Below are 16,449 nucleotides of genomic sequence, written 5' to 3'. Positions count from 1 at the left end.
ATAATATCTTTTATGTATTTTAAAAATTATAATTTTTTTATGTATATAATTTGAAAAGGAGAGTCATTATTATATTTTATGCAAATGCCAATTTTTTTTTTAAAAAATGGTACCGTAAAATTGCATTGATTATTAATTATTGAATCAACAGTTATGACGAAAATTTTTATCTAAGGAATATTGTGTAAAATTTGAATTTATTTGTCAAGATAGGGAGGTCTTCAAATCATTGCAATTATAACAATGGATTTGATGAAATCTAGGGCCATAGGCATTAAGGTGGTAAGGTCATTATGATTTAATTTGATGAGTTGGTAGGTGTTTTTTTGGTTTCTCTGACATCAGAGGACTTGTCATCTTATAAGTGATAGAATCTAAAATTGAATAATATGTAATCATTTTCATTACATACAGATAGATAACGTATGTAATACACATATGGAAGAATTAGTGTATTTTTGTTGTTTTTAGGAATGAAAAAAAATATTTGCATTCAAGTTCATTTATGGAGACAGAAAGATTTCCAAACATTCATAGTTGTTCAAGCAAAGATTTACTTTATTCTAAAAAGAGCTAACATTCGGTTGATATTATATTATGTAGACATAATATATAGTTTATATATCACAAGATGTCACTCATTGATATGTCTGTAAATTTAGCACATTAATATTGATTGTTTTAAAGTCAACTGATACACTACTCGTAATAGTTAGCGATAGGTGACAATGACTTAATTAGGATTTTGTAGGTGCATGGATTTATACCGATAAATCTTAATTACCACGCATTAATTTTAATGTACAACTACAATACTATACTGTGAAATAAAAATTTTGAATGTAGAATTAAGATTGATAATGTTTGCTAAATATGTTTTTTAAATTATTTTCAAAAATAGTAAAAAAAAAAGGGTTAATTTTGTCTTGCCCCCAAATGTTTCAACATTTTTCACCGAGTCCCCAAATGTTTCAATAATACTCACTCCACACCCAAATCCGTTATTTTGACCGTTTATTCTAACGGTCAAAGGGCAAATTTAGAAATTCATATCCTAAATATTATTTGATGATGATAAATTAAATTTATTTGATAATTTAATTGATGGAATTATTATTAATTACCTTTAAATAAAATTTTTTAATGTAAACATTAATTATTAAATTAACATTTTATCTCATTTTATTTTTCTCTAATTCAAGATAAGGGGTATTTCGGATATTTACTTAAATTTCAAATAACTCCGTTAAACATAACGGTCAAATTAACGGAATTGGGTGTGGAGTGAGCATTGTCGAAACATATGAGTGTGTGGCGAAAAATGTTGAAACATTTGGGGGCAGGACAAAATTAACCCAAAAAAAAATTATAAACTTTTCATCAAAGGCCACCTAAGCTTCCAACTCACGAGTTCGACTTTAAAGAGTTTACTGAAAAATCACATCTTCCCAAAGCCCGACTCGTCTGTAAGTCCAGCTTCTGAGTTTACAGGTCCGGCCCATTTGACACATCTTGCAGACTTTAGGAAATAACATAATAAGGGTGTGTTTGGTTGAAGCTATAGGGCTTGCTCGGTACGGAATGCATAAGATTTAACAAACTTTTGTTATGTCTTTCTCTTTGGAATCAAAACCCATTAACGGTTAGTGTTTTTGCAAACGCAGGTGAATTTGATTTGATGGGTACTGAAGAAGAAGTCTCAGTCGAGCAAGCGGCTGCGGCGCGGCGAGAGAGGCTCAAGGCTTTGAGAGCTGCTCAGGAACTGCTAAGCGCCGGGGACGATGACTCCGGTCAGGCTGATGATAATAATAAGGCCACTGATGATGATGATGATGATAATGATAACGAAGATGCTGAAGATTTGTTAGTATCTTAATCTTATACTTAACCTACTACGCCTCTTGATTTGCAGTTTATATTGTGTGTTATTATTATGCAATTTGTTGTTGCGCATGGAAATTTATGATTAGGTTGCTAATTTGGTTCTTTTTAATTTAATTTTAGTTTGGTTGATGGTATCTGTTTATATGTTTTATTATGGTATAAAAACCCAATTGTAGGAATATAAGAATGAAAAATAGTTGATATATTTAATTTTTCCCCGCCATGCGTGTTTCTTGTCAAAGCATTGTTCCTATGTGAAATTGTTAGTGGACACCGTATGATTTGTTTCGTTTGTGTGATTCTTGGAAGTGCTATTTAATCTCACATCAGATTTTTTTTTTTTCCCTGAAAAGAAAAGAAGCCATCAAAGCATGTCGCATTGATATGTCTATGCGAATTCAATTTATTTTCATCAGAGCTTGACATGGGCTCTCACTTGCTTTCTCTGTTACTTTTTTTTCACCTGTATTTGATAGTATAGACAATTAGACATGTAGTATACGATGTCCATATTGCAGTAGAAACTCATGTGCATCTCTTAGTCTAGAAATCTGCTTAGATGTACAAAATATAACTTAACATGTATAATTGCTATTTGCAGTAATCTCAGCATGAAATTTAGAAATTATGTTCCTCATGATAAGCAGCTTCAGGAAGGTAAGGTCACTCCGCCAGAACTACCAAAGTTCGAGGACCCAGTTGCAGCTGCACCTCCACAATCAGAAAAGAAAGAGGTATCTCTCCCCCTCCCCCCCCCCCCCCAACCCAACCCAAAAGCAGTGACTTGCGTGTTTTCTTTTGATTGTATCCCTATTATAAGTTTACCGTATCCTTAATTTGGAGGTTTTTTAGGATCCATTTGTGAACATTGCTCCGAAGAAACCCAACTGGGACCTGCGAAGGGATGTGCAAAAGAAGCTTGATAAGCTTGAAAGGCGCACGCAAAAGGCAATGTTTACACTTATGCGTAAGTGATTCCATCTTTTTTTTAACATATATGACATAATCTTTGGGGCAATTATCCACCAACCACTTGTTTTTTCATCTTTTTTCAAAAATACACAATTCTTTTATTTTTTGGTTGAAATCCACCTGAAGTTACATTTCCTTACACCTGTCCACTTCCATCTGCACATTGTTATAACCTTGCTGCACCATAGGAGTAAAATTATAATTTCACATGCGGGTTTACAGCCTTTGATTAGGGGGGAAGGCAAAATAAAGACGATGCCTTCTACACCCAACCCAAGTCGGATCGTCATGTCTCTATCCTTTCACATGCTGCCAGGTGGCAATTTAAATAACCAACGGGACCTTAAAACCGTAGCCACTTGTCAGCTTAACTTGGTCATCAATTCTTCTTCTTCGCATTTGGAAGCTACCAACAGAAACCAAAGAATAGCATCACAAAAAATAACTGAGAGTACAACAACAGCGTAGATGCAAATTGTGGTGACTAATGGACGCTCCCACGTCAGCTTAACAGAGGCAATGGCGGTTTGGAGAGTGAAGCGTCTGTTGTTAACGACGGAGTAAGTGGAGTTAATGGTGGTTATAGCGGTGATGAGAGAGAAGAGATAGGAGGGAAAGAAATGGAGAAATTTGAGGCGGAGGAGGGAGAGGCCGTTGGCACGTGAAGCTTGCCACACGTGTCTTGATTTGAAGCGTGTGGGAGCATAGTCGCCGAGCCCTTTGAGGCTGTAGATGTGATTTTTGATGGCATGGCTGGAGAAGGAAAGGGAGAAGTTGAGAAATAATAGAGGCAGCACGGTGAGGGTATTTTTAATATTGTAATTTGGAAAGTGATAGCATATAAAACTGTAACTTTACATTCGGGGGTAAAAAGGTCATTTGTTGAATACTCCGTTAATTCTCTTAATGACATGCAAACGGAGGTGGAAGGGTGCAAGAAAATGTAACTTCGGGTGCAATTCAGCTAAAAAAAAAATTTGTATTTTTGAAAAGCACGAAAAAACAAGTGGTCGGTGTATAATTGCCCTAATCTTTAATGTGTTCACACTTGCAAACATTGTTTTTTTTTTTTTTTGTTTTTTAATCCACATTGCATATGATGGTGGAATGGAATGGTATGTTTGATATTCTTCCCTCATTATATTGGTTGCTAATTTCATTAAGCGAGACTACTTTTTTATTCTTATGCCTTTGTTATACTAGAATCTCGTTTATGACCCTTTCACACCTACTATGGACTTTGACTCATGAGCTTCCTCGGTCTTTCTTTTTTTTTCCCCTGTCCAGAATAATAACATAAACCCCTAACCATATGTAATGGGTACTGAACTAAGGACTGCTATTAGACCCTACACCTTTAATAGTGAGTAAAGTTTCATGAGATGTAATATTCCAAGGAGACGGTATCAAGCCTCTTTCTTGGAAATCTAGAGTTACACCATTGTTTGAGCAAACATATTGTGCATATTTGGCTTCTTATTCAGGTTGGATTTGATTGAAAAATTAACTTCTACATATGGGACAGTTTCCTCAATTACAAAAAAATATTGAGGAAAGAAGAAAACCTGCTTAAAGAAACAACTGAAGTAATTAATCAGATTGAAATAGATCTTAGGGGTGTTCAGTGACAGTTAAATATTCTGGGATTGGATTAGTTTAGGGTAGAATAATACCAATCCTACTTTTGGTGCCAAAAGTAGTATAGGATAAGTAATCCTAACATGAACAGTTTAAAAATCTGTACCAAGGGGACCCTTGGATAAAAAATTTAGAGCTAAAAATTATCCTAACATGCAATCATGGGATAAGAGATTCTTTTTTCTCTTGCTTCCGCCATGGCCGCAGCAAACTTCTAGACCAATTTCTCTTCATAAGCTTCAACTTTTGCTTGTTCAAGTTGGATTGCTTTAAGCGAAAGCATATATGGCCACCGAATGCTTTAGCTATGAAACTTAAGGTGGATTGATGATTGGAACTGAAGACTGAAATTTAATTAATGAAATCAATTGATTAAAGAATTAAAGAATTAAAGCTCTTTAGTGTTTCTTGTGAAAATTCCCCAAATTGTCAACCTCAATTAGACTCGAAACATAACCAAACCACAATTGGAAAAAAAAAATAACAATTCTTGTTTCAGGGTCATTTTGTCAACCATTGGTTGGGCATGCTCTATTCATGTTTCGCTACTGAGCATTTGATCCAGGACTGCAAATTGCTCTTGAATCCTATATACCCCTCTCCTGCATTAACCTTAATCGGTAGAAAATTTTCCAATGACACGACAACGGTTATAGCCTGTAGGTTTGTAGCTAATTAATTGATTCTTTTTGCTCATTAGCTAATTATATAGAGAAGAGGAAGAAATGAGAAAAAGAGAAAATAGATGAAAGGCAAGAGAAGAGTTAAGAAAGAGGAAAACAAAAAGATTTTTAGAATATTTCTTCTTTCTTTCTTTTTCATTTTTCTTTAAGATATATTAGTGATTAGCTAATCCAATGACATACCTAAACAGAGGACAAAATTATTTATAGTTCAATTCAATGTTGCACCAAACACAGTATGAGGTTAATATCTAACCCATCCCATCCCATACTATCACATCCTATCCTATCATATTTCATCCTACCTCATCCTATCCAATCATGCATACCAAACAGCCCCTTAATGTCTATGGTAATCTTGTCCTTTGGGGCAGAATGGAGGAAAATTTTTTCCCCTTGCGACTTTGTGAGTGACAGTATGTAATTCATTGTCCTTTAAAGTTGTTGAGTTTCAGGGCTTTATTTTGACCATAATCCTCCTTTCCCCAACAAGCTACAAGCCAGGTATTTATTCTGGCTGGACACAAACAATGCATGTCTATGATGGGCATGGATAACCCTTACCTGTACTGAGCCCCAGAAACAGCCATCTTCCATCTCTACATTGAAACCTTTTTGGTCCAGTGGGGTTTAGGCATAAGCTTCCTAGTAGCCTCCCCTCTGGAGATCTTGCACTTTTAAAAGATCCCTTTTCAGTTTTGGTTATATAATTACCTTATTTGTTTACGGATGCTTGCTTTTTGTTGTTGCCCAAGTTTCCGGTGATATGGTCTAAAACATTTCGTCCCTTGAAGAAACTAAACATTACAACTCCATGAATTCATGTGAAATTTGTTTTTACTGAGTTCACTGTCTTTTTCCACAGAGCAACAAGAAAAGGAAAAGCTGACGGCTGAAAATGAAGAAGGAAGTAGAATGGAAGATTAGAATTAGACCATGCTCAAGTGAGCAAAGATTCTGTTGAAGGAAGACTTCTGATTGTCAAGAGATAATTGAAAACCGTAGATATTTGGCCAATCAGAAAGAAAAACTCTGCATTTTTGCCGAAAAATCGGTTTATATCGTTCAGTTGTGAATCAGTTGATACCAGACTTCTTAACATGCCTGATTTCTGTTGCAGGAGATTATGTTCTAAGTTTAAAAAATGCTTTTATGTTTAAACGAGAAAAGTAGATTATGGCATGCAGTACAGGCTATACATGAACACTGTCTAGATTCTGATATTAGAGATTAAATACAATTACAGAAGTTTAAATGTAAGCGTTTGCTGCAAGTATTAGCTTATCTTTGGTTATTGCAACTTACATCTCTGCCATAGACTACTTCATGAAACCATAGTAGTCCCACTGTTCCACAATCCGTAACTTAATATCAAATTCGTAAAGTTACCGGCAACCGAGTAGGAAGTGCTACATCAATGCAACAATTGACAATGCTTCATTATTATAACTAGTTTGTATTAGTGGATTCGGTATATAAGTTTTGCATCCATAGCATTACTCCTGTTTCTAATGTGCATTTTCCAAATGGGACGTTATGGGTATCGTATAGAAATGGCATAAAACACAGCTTTTTTGGTATAGAAATGACGTTATGCGTATCAATAAAACAAAACTGCATATATCCAGAAACTAACAAAATTTCATTTAGTCAAATGTTCTCTCGAGTGAGTTGCTAAAGAAATAGAACTTCCCTTCTCCAAACAGGCACTTTACAAAACCATTCATATTACTCGGCTAATGAGAATGGGGTCAGTGTGCAAACAGAACATATTTGCAGACTGATTTGGAGATTAGAGAAGTTAATAAGGGAAAATGGAAAAGAGCACCATCTATTACAGTGGTCATTTTACATACAAGGACTGGTACAAGATCTTTTTAGCATACAATTCGCATATTTTCTTGGCTCATTTCTGTGAAACAGACAACCTGTATACACATTTTCACGGAATTGGCAGCGATATGCATCGCGTTGCTAGAAAGTGCCAATTTACCCACACAGGGAAGTTGTACAAGATTTTTTCATAGGATGAGTCATTATTTTTATGGAGAAAAAGAAAAGGGACGAGATTGGAAAGGGAAAGAAAAAGAAAAGAGAAGATATGGAAAAAGATAGCTGAACATAATGAACATTCGATACACACACAAGTGAAGAATAGTCCACCTGCTTTTGATTTCTGACTGGCCGTTCTGTGCTTGAGAATAGCCAAATGTATAACCGCAACTATAAATTTTACCATTTACGCAGTTTATCCTCTGTCACCCTTGGGTTGGTTGGCACCGGCTTGCCCCCTATTCATGTTCTCGTCAGTCCAGGAAGGGTGCACTGGCGGAAGTTGAAATTCATCAGGTTTTAGGGCCAAAGCAAAGTCAGGCAAAGTTGGCGCAGTCTCCATGATTCTGTAGTTAAAATAACCATTATCCCAGAGAACAGTTCACTGTTAGATCCTTTGCCCATGATAAAATAGTTTCATAGACAAATAATATTTATTCATCTAGTGCTTTATGAAAACTTACTTTTCGTAGGAGTACAAATCACGATTTATCCGGACCTTGCTTGAAGTATCTTTAGGAATTTTCTCAGACAGATACTTCATGGTTCCCCAAAGTGGAGGATTTCTATCCAACACCAAGAATGATATTATTGTATCAGTATGAGTATGTTCTAAAGGACTACATACTTCAGGATATGTACATAAGAGAGCATCCAATAAACATAAAATTACAAATAAACATATATATAATCTTTTTTCAATTTTTACTTCTAAATATGAGGTTATTTTGGACAACTGTTCCTAATAACCTTTACATTCAATAACCACCTTGTCACAAAAGCTGACCTTACCGCGTGCTAAATTTTCAATTAACAGAATCAGAGGATCCTAAGATTGAATTCAAGTCCTCTTTGACCAAAGATGTTTAGCCCCTACGAGAGCTTAACTGAGTGGTTTTCAAGTAATTTTATTTAACCGACCACCCGAGTTCAAATTTTGGAGGAGATAGGGAATTTAAAAATAGATTTGGGCTTTGCCACTCCCCAACCACCTTTTTGAAATAGAACTCAACAATAAGATTTGAGTTGTAACAGTGGCTGATCAAGACAGAAATAAGGCGAGGAGACTGAAAGCACCTTCCAAGAAGAAATGAAATGAGGCAAAAACCCATAGAAGCATGTTTGCAATGTTTTCAATCAATAAGGTCCAACATTCTTTTTAGAATAATATTTCCCACTTATCAATAAAAGTATAGTTCATTCAATGAAGCTAGAAAAGAAAGGAGGATTGGAGGACATTAAAGATGCCCATCAAGTTTCAAATCAAATGCTTCCAAGTAGACCAATGAGTGGTAAGCACTATTTCCCACATTTTTTATGATGAGCATCCTTTGGCACCCAATTATATGAATAAGAAGAATCCTTGTCAACCAAAAATATCTGACACTATCTGAGGTACTTAAGAGACAATTTGGAAAATGATTGAAGTGCTTTCAAAACATACTCTACTTTCTATTGCTGCTACTACTTTGCTATGAAAATAGAAGCGTACTAGTCCTTAAGTAAGATAATTAGTTTTTTATAAATTAAACTAAATGACCCTCTACAATTAAATATAAAGGGAAAAAAAAAAGAATAATGCCGTTAGTAGAATACCTTGATAAAGGAGGAGCTACATTAAATGCCTCACATGCCTTCTTACTTTCCTTAAATACTCATCTGCAGCTTGCAGAGCAGCTACAGCCATGCCATGAAATTTCTCTGTGTTTCCTTCGTCAAGGATCAAACCATGGTAATAATACGCTGCAGCCTGAAGGGCAGGGGAAAATAAGAGAAAGGAATTTTAAAAGTAACATTAATTAACTGGACAAGTGCAAAATAAGAGTTCAAAATTTATAAGGATATGATGGTAGTAGCAGAAGGAACCAGGTTTGGTCCACTAATACTATGAGAATATTAAGTAGCTGAGGAAGTTCAGATCAAATACACCAAAGTAACTGGTTAAATGGAATATCTTGTCAAACCATATCACCTTAACAACTTAAGCCTTAAAACAATAAAACATAATAGAAACCTAAATACTTGGCTTCTAACATCAATTCGACTTTCACCTTCTGCCATAGACTTACAAGCACACATTTACTTGGTGAAAAAATCAAATGATTACCAGAAAATTGGACTAAAAAACATACAGATGGGAAATTTTTGCAATTTTGCAAGCAAGTCCAAATTCATCACACATTTTGCCACCGACAACATCAAGCCACTCACTTACAGACAGAACCTAAAAGTAATTAAAAAATAAAAAACCCACAAATACTAATCCTGAACAAAGCAAGACCCTCATCTAGCAAATGAATTCTCACCCTAATGGCATCTGAGAAGGAGGATCTTGTGTTCTAAATTTATTTTCTGGTTATGATTGACCCATATTCTGATAATTGATCCTGAACTTTAACTAATAAAATCCCCAAAAAGTAATTAATGATAATGAATAATCATAGTTTCGCAATCATCATGTTTACTCCATGTCTGTATTACAGATATGTAATGCATCCTGCCTCTTTGAGGAATCTGGAAGAACGTCTGCTTTCTAACATATAACTTCAGATACAGAAAATAACAATTACACACCCTTAATTTGATATATATAGAACAAATATTGGTGACCACATTGACACACAGGGATGCTCTTTTATTTACTAAGTTCTGAAATATGAAGGTAAAATCCTTCCAAATTACGCAGGATTCTCAACCATGTATCAAAGTCTTTATGCTGGGCATCTAGGCCCTTGTGTGGCTGAAAATTATAAGTATTTTTCCCATACACATGTTAGGAATGATGGTAATAAAAGTATCCATGTAGCCTTGTGTGGCAATATATTAATCATATTTATTGGGATTAAAATATAAATATAACCAATATGAACTAAATAAGAAGATATCCTAATAAGCGAGCATTTTGAACCGTAGCAGGACAGAGAGAGTGAAAAAATGCAAACAAAAAGTACCTTGGCTTCAAAATATTTCCATTTCACGAAGAGCTTATGTTTTTCCCCCCAACCATTTGCTAGTGGAAGATTCATGATGTTATCTTGAGCCTGTTAAGGAAAAGCATAACAAGGCAACATGCATTTCAGATTCCTGACAGGATCTGTATAAAATAAACAAATAACAAAATGACTTATGAGCATAAGTCTGGAGAATATTTTCTACTAGACGAAATTATGGTATCCGAACCACAATGGCTAATAGTTCACACATAGGCTTAGTGACTCTAAACTTCAAAATCATGACCTCCACCGTCCTTTGTGCTGCCAAAAATGTCCTAGCCTATTTAAAAGATAATGATATTCAGATCATGAGCCCTGAATAATATGTTCACTGTTATAGCTTAATACTTTTATTTAGGCCCTCACCTACAAGCTTAACAGTCAAGTTGCAACATATCATGGTATCAGAGCCAAGTTTGTTCAAAAGGCCTAGTGTTTGAATCTCCACAAATTATTATTCACATTTGTCACTCTTTATTTCTTCTATTTTATGGTGGTTTGCATGCCAGGATGTCTGCTAGAACTTCATAATTTTGCTAGGGCCCTTAAGTACAAGCTTAAGCTGTAAAAATTAAAATAAAATAGAGGGAAAAGAATATCCTGAAACACTTAGCAAAAGAGAGAGAATTTTGAGGAACATGATAGTCATTATCACTAACATACGTTTGGGCAAAGGAACCTAATTTCAAGTGAATGAAGAGATTAAATCTTTACTAAATGTGGCAGTCTGCAGACTAAGCAGCACATTTATTAACATATTAGACATCCCAATAACAAGAAGACAATGCCTGAACCATTATACAGTATCAAAAAATTTATACAGAACTACATAATAGTAAAAGATATAGAACAATGATGACAGCATAACAAATTTATTACAGTATCCCAGAATCCAAAAATCATCCTTAGTTGGAAAGAGCTCGAAAAATGATTGCATTACCTGCTGCCAGTACTTGACCATCTCACAGGCAAGTCTTCGCTTCACAGCTAGAGTGGCTTTAGTACTATCAATTGCCATTCCAAGTTGAATATCAACACCCTACATCAGACAATAGAAAGAATATGAAACCACAGAGAGAGAGCATGAACGGGGAAACTAAAAGGACAAAAAAGAGAAGGTTCCTGTATACCATTTGATTCTACTTCTAAATTAGTAAGGGGAAAAAGTCTTCTTCTTGTGGATAAATATGATAAGTTATCATCCCAAAGAGATGTCAAAAAGATGGATCAGAAAGCATCTAGTAGTCAAGTCAAAGTTGGAAGTACTCAAAATTATAGAAAATTGAATATGCTTCATGTAACTATCACATTATTATGTCAAAATAAAAGAATCTCATAAACATAAGTAGACTACTTTTGATTATTTTAAGTAAACAGGTAAAAGTTTAATATAAAACTATTTAAATTGAAGCCTAATGAAACGCCATACTAGTGTCATACAGGTGCGAGTGCATGATGTGAACCTTTAAATCATATCACTCATGGTAAATGATGAATTGCATTCTCTACACTGTTCTCCAATACCTGAAGACCCTGGACTTAACATCCATGCAATAATTTACGATTTGACTTAGTAATATCTAGCCTATATTTCTTCACCCAATTGCTTGAATGGGATAAAATATCGAAAGTATAAAGTTGGGTAAGTGAATGGGAGGAAAGGAAAAGAGGGGTACTGGGGGATAGATGAAGGGGAAGTGGTGAAAGAGAGAATATCACTTTCCAATATCTAGCATTTAAAGAAAAGCAAAAGGAAGAGAAATCATTATATGCTAAATTAACCACAGTAGGATTATATGAAGAATAGAATATGCAGTACAACATTTCATTAACTAAAAATCCATCCAAAGAGCAGAAAGTACCTGCCCCAATGCTTGCAGGCAAAGTGCACGGAGATCTCCTTCTGCTAGGTCTACAGGTAACTCTCTCCTACAACCAAAAGCAGAAATTTGTAAACGTGGAAAGCCCTATGAAGAATGAACAATAAAATAAACAGAGAGTTTCTTTCATTGCAAATTTTCCATGTTTACAAACCTGAGCTCGGGAGACATCTGTGGCAGAACATGTCGAACTGCACAATCCAAGTATCCTGCTGCCTTCAGAAAAATGTCAACTGATGCTCGCCTGCTTTCTGCCACACACACACACACACACACAAAAAAAAGAAGATGACACCTTTGCAGTGGGGGCTACAGAGATAAGAATACTTATATGACAGCAAAATGGTAAGACAAGGTAAATGAATGCAAGTGAGCAACATAATTGGTTATCTAACTTAATTGCCACGTGAATAAACAGCTCAACTGCCAAGATATTTCTGTAAGTATCCACCAGGACATTTCTATAAGTAATCATCTTATTAGAAGAAAGGATGATCATTATAGAGGAAACCGAAAATGCCTTTCTACTTCAGTAATTCCTTATGTGATATAGATAACTTCGGACCAAGCCAGAGCAATTCTTCCATGCTCTTCAGCAACTAAGGGAGCGCATGTGAATATACAACACAGAAGCATAGATACTTCTGCAAACCTAGCTTAATTTTTAGACCAAGCTCCAAATGAACACTTGAAGTATTCAAAAGTAGACGCAAAGAAATTCAGCATATTGACAGTGGTCTGGTCTACCAAGATTTATGAACCATCACAAGCATTTGAATCCATAAAATAAACCAACTCAGTAATGGCAAGATCTTGAAAATTCAATGCAGCTAGGGGCAGAAGAACACTGCCGGTGGCCTATCAGTGCAAAACTTTGGACGGTAACAGCTACAGTGTTCATAGAGATTTGGACACTGAGGAAACATTTTGATTGCTAAAAAATGAAATAGAATGGTACGATTAGTGAGATAAAACATTACAATAAATAAGGATATCATTCACGTGATTTTTTCTTTATCTATGTATTCTTGGCAATTAAAACTCATATTAGCTTTTAAATATTTTTGAGGTATCTGTTCTTTTGAATTCATTGAAAAGCCTCCACTGTGATAAACACAAAGAATTCTAATAATTTGAGAAAAAAGTGTTTTGAGTGCAAAAACAGCACTTTGTGTTTTAAATTAATCCTGTGATACATTTTAAACTTCTCTGATATAGTTTTTCCTCAAATGAGGTCGACATCATATTCGTTATACATAATATCTCTAAAAAGACTCGGGATGCCAGATTTAGTAGCTTTTTTACAAAGCTGAAAGTTTAATTAAAAATTTTAGGACCAATTTATTGTTATTAAGATTGTAAGTACTGACGTTTAGATTTAAAAATTCTGTACTTAATATAATGAACAGTTCTAAATTATGGGAATGATAACTGCACTAATTAGACTCTGAAGGGCAAATAATATTGCAATGAGTCTGTATTGACAATTACTTGCAACAAATACTGACCTTCTGATACTTTTGGCTGATAACCATCAGCAGAAGTCCTAGGAAGAAGCAATAAGTTGGCTTGTGATAGTGATAGCATTGCCATCAAGTGCAAGACTGACAACACCTCATACCAAGCATTGGAAATGGCTGTTTCCTGCAAACAAACTATTCACATTAAATCCTGCATTTCAACAAGCAGAGGTATAGAATCCCAAAACAAACTTAAATAAAGATACACATCCAAAAAATATAAATGAGACAGACTAGTAACACAATCCCACCTCAGCTTCATCCTCTTGATTAACCCAAACAAACTGTACTTTATATTGTAGCTGGCTTTCTGGTAAACATGAATTATCAAAACCATTAGAATTTACCGGGGACTGTCAGACTTGCAAACACACTAATGAACGAGGCACAAAATGCACTCCTTACCATCTTTTACTAATCCCAAAAGTACAGGCAAATAATCTTCAAGAGCCTGATGAAGATCAGCCAATGTCGAACCCCCTGCAGAGAATAATTCCACTTGATTCACTAAATTTCTGACTTCTAACTACATATAAACATCATGCTTAAAACAAAGTACAAACCATGTTGTGTAGCACTTTTTCTTCTTGTTCTTGTAATTGTTGGTCCCTCTTGTGCTGCCATGACAACTATACGTGTTCTTAAAGCAGATAAACGCTCAACCATATTCTTTGAGAGGTTGTCACCAAGTGACTGAGAGAAATCAACAGGTTTAGGAATCCGTAAACCAGGTACATAAACAGAGACCTCCCCAATGTTTCCAGGTCTCCTCCGATTTCCACCAGTATCCTTCGATGTTGACAAAAAGCATCCCATATTCTTAAACTTATTGTATCTACCAATTTAAGGAAAACAAAATTAATCAGGGAAAATCCAACTAAATTTACATAGATTCATATAAATATGAATTGGAGTAAAATATAATTTTAAGAAAATGAAGTTGAAAGAATATAGATATAAGTCATAAGGAAAGTGGACAAGTAGCAGAGCTGAAACCATAAAGAGAAAGCAATAAATGTTCAACCAACAAAGAGCTAAAACTAGTAGGGTACTCACGAGCAGCATCCAAATCACTCTCACTGGAACTCTCCAAAAGATATTGAAAACTGATAACTTTCCATCTTACCATTACCAATTTCAAAAATAAATATATAAAATATTTCCATCTTTTTCTATATCTCCCTTTCACTTTTGAAAAAATGGACCATTCTCATAATACTAACTAAAACCGTACAAGCAAAAGAAATGGATTTTCTCTCACCCTGTCCCTTATCAGAAGATTGGACTATTGGTCAAAACTCAACAGTTGTAGCAACTTCTGCACATAAGAAAGATGAATACATTAGAAATTAAAAAAAAAAAGAAGAAGAAGAAGAAGAATGCATCACAAGTAAAGCATGACAATTTTTACTTTCTTCGTCAGTAAACATAAAAAAATAAAAAATAAAAAATAAAAATGTAACAAAAACTTGTATGTTTTAGCATTAAAGGAGAAATTTTTCGAAAGAAAAATGTGAGTAAAGAAATTTTAACTAAACCCGGACCCGATAATCAAAACTATGGAGCAACTTAGAATCATGAAAAGGGTAGGTGGCAAACAGATCACAAGAGCTCATCACTGTATTAATATTAATGCATAGAATTCAAAATTGGTGAAGTTTGTGAGTAAAGAATCTCTAAGCAAGCAAACCCACCAAGCAAAGCAAGCTGAATTTCAAGTGACTACACAAATTTCAAATTTTGAAATCACCCCAGATAACTTTTTCTACAAATTAAAGAAAAGATTAAAAAAAGTTAACAAATTTGATCGTACAACAACTGAGCAAAATTTGATGGAGAGATTAAGAGATGATGAAATGGGTATGATGATTCTAAATAAATTCTTACCATCAAATTTGAAAAAAAAAATGATTTTTTAACGGTGTTCAGAGTCAAACTGAAACTGATGCTGAAACAGTATGCATATGAAATCAAATAATGAACAAAAAGAGAGAATGAAGAAAAGAAAAAAGAAAAACCCTAGTGCTGGAATTGAATTTTGAAGTAGTTAGTGGAAGTTTGCTGATTGGCTGAGTGGAAATTTGAAGAGGCAAAGGCCAGAGAGAGAGAGAGAGAGAATAATAGTAGAATTATATAATGGCTCTGGGAAAAAAAGAAAGAAATGAATTTGATAATTGCAAATTGAAATGAAATGAGATGTGATATTAACAACTATCTCTGGTTCTACTAGTAGCAGGAGCAAAGACAAAAGAGTTGGTATTTATTATTATTTTGAAGTAAAAAGTAAAACGACTTTTTTGCCAATTTTAATCTCGTTTTATTGGCGCCTAACTCCCCCCTTCCCTCTTCTTTTAAACCTTTTAATTTTTTTTTCTTCTCCAAAAATATTTTCTATCTGAAATCCTTTTAAGAAAACTATTAAGTTATATAATTTATTCCAATCACTAGTGTATTTACACGTTTTAAAGTACATATTTGAGGTTAGTTAGTCATTGTTCATCTATAGTTGTATTATCACTCATAATAGTTAAATGACAATTAATGGAATTTATTTTGAGTCACTTTTTTTTATTTTGGGCGGGGAGATGAAAATCTACTAATAAGTGAATTTTCAAGAATATATCTTTTTTTCTAATACAAAAATATGAAATACTTCTTAAAAAGCCAGAAGAATATCAACATGGTTTGGACTTTTGTATCAAAAGTTTGAAAAAATTTATAATTAAATTATTAATAAAGAGTTTAATGTAGGAAAATACCTCACTCTATGATTAGTATTAGGTAATCAGAAAAGTCAATAAAATTTGGCTTTAGGCCGTTGAGTATG

The 16,449-nt window shown here is 34.4% G+C and overlaps 2 protein-coding genes across 3 annotated transcripts; one reads left to right on the top strand and one right to left on the bottom strand.

Moving 5' to 3' along the window:
- The first annotated feature begins 1,567 nt into the window (after positions 1 to 1,567).
- On the top strand, positions 1,568 to 6,477 carry LOC18050011 (coiled-coil domain-containing protein 12). Of its 2 annotated transcripts, none has more exons than XM_006441411.2 (4): positions 1,568 to 1,863; positions 2,486 to 2,618; positions 2,737 to 2,851; positions 6,043 to 6,477. In XM_006441411.2, exons 1-4 carry the CDS (start codon positions 1,679 to 1,681, stop codon positions 6,102 to 6,104), a joined length of 495 nt encoding a protein of 164 aa, XP_006441474.1. In that variant the 5' UTR covers positions 1,568 to 1,678; the 3' UTR covers positions 6,105 to 6,477. The 2 variants fall into 2 exon arrangements, with proteins under 2 accessions (XP_006441474.1, XP_024044905.1); XM_024189137.1 differs by lacking the exon at positions 6,043 to 6,477 and adding an exon at positions 3,079 to 6,032.
- A 321-nt stretch (positions 6,478 to 6,798) lies between these two features.
- LOC18050010 lies at positions 6,799 to 15,863 on the bottom strand. Its single transcript, XM_006441410.2, is given in 14 exon segments — positions 6,799 to 7,576; positions 7,694 to 7,795; positions 8,826 to 8,880; positions 8,883 to 8,979; positions 10,181 to 10,270; positions 11,163 to 11,261; positions 12,085 to 12,151; positions 12,257 to 12,353; positions 13,611 to 13,746; positions 13,874 to 13,932; positions 14,028 to 14,102; positions 14,186 to 14,457; positions 14,884 to 14,940; positions 15,510 to 15,863. Coding segments are annotated over 12 exon segments (1,281 nt in total). The 5' UTR covers positions 14,439 to 14,457; positions 14,884 to 14,940; positions 15,510 to 15,863; the 3' UTR covers positions 6,799 to 7,425.
- Positions 15,864 to 16,449: the final 586 nt, after the last annotated feature.

The sequence above is a fragment of the Citrus clementina genome, unplaced genomic scaffold (assembly GCF_000493195.1).
Source record: "Citrus clementina cultivar Clemenules unplaced genomic scaffold, Citrus_clementina_v1.0 scaffold_3, whole genome shotgun sequence".
Classification (NCBI taxonomy): Eukaryota; Viridiplantae; Streptophyta; class Magnoliopsida; order Sapindales; family Rutaceae; genus Citrus; species Citrus x clementina.
This window is presented reverse-complemented; position numbering and strand designations above follow the sequence as displayed.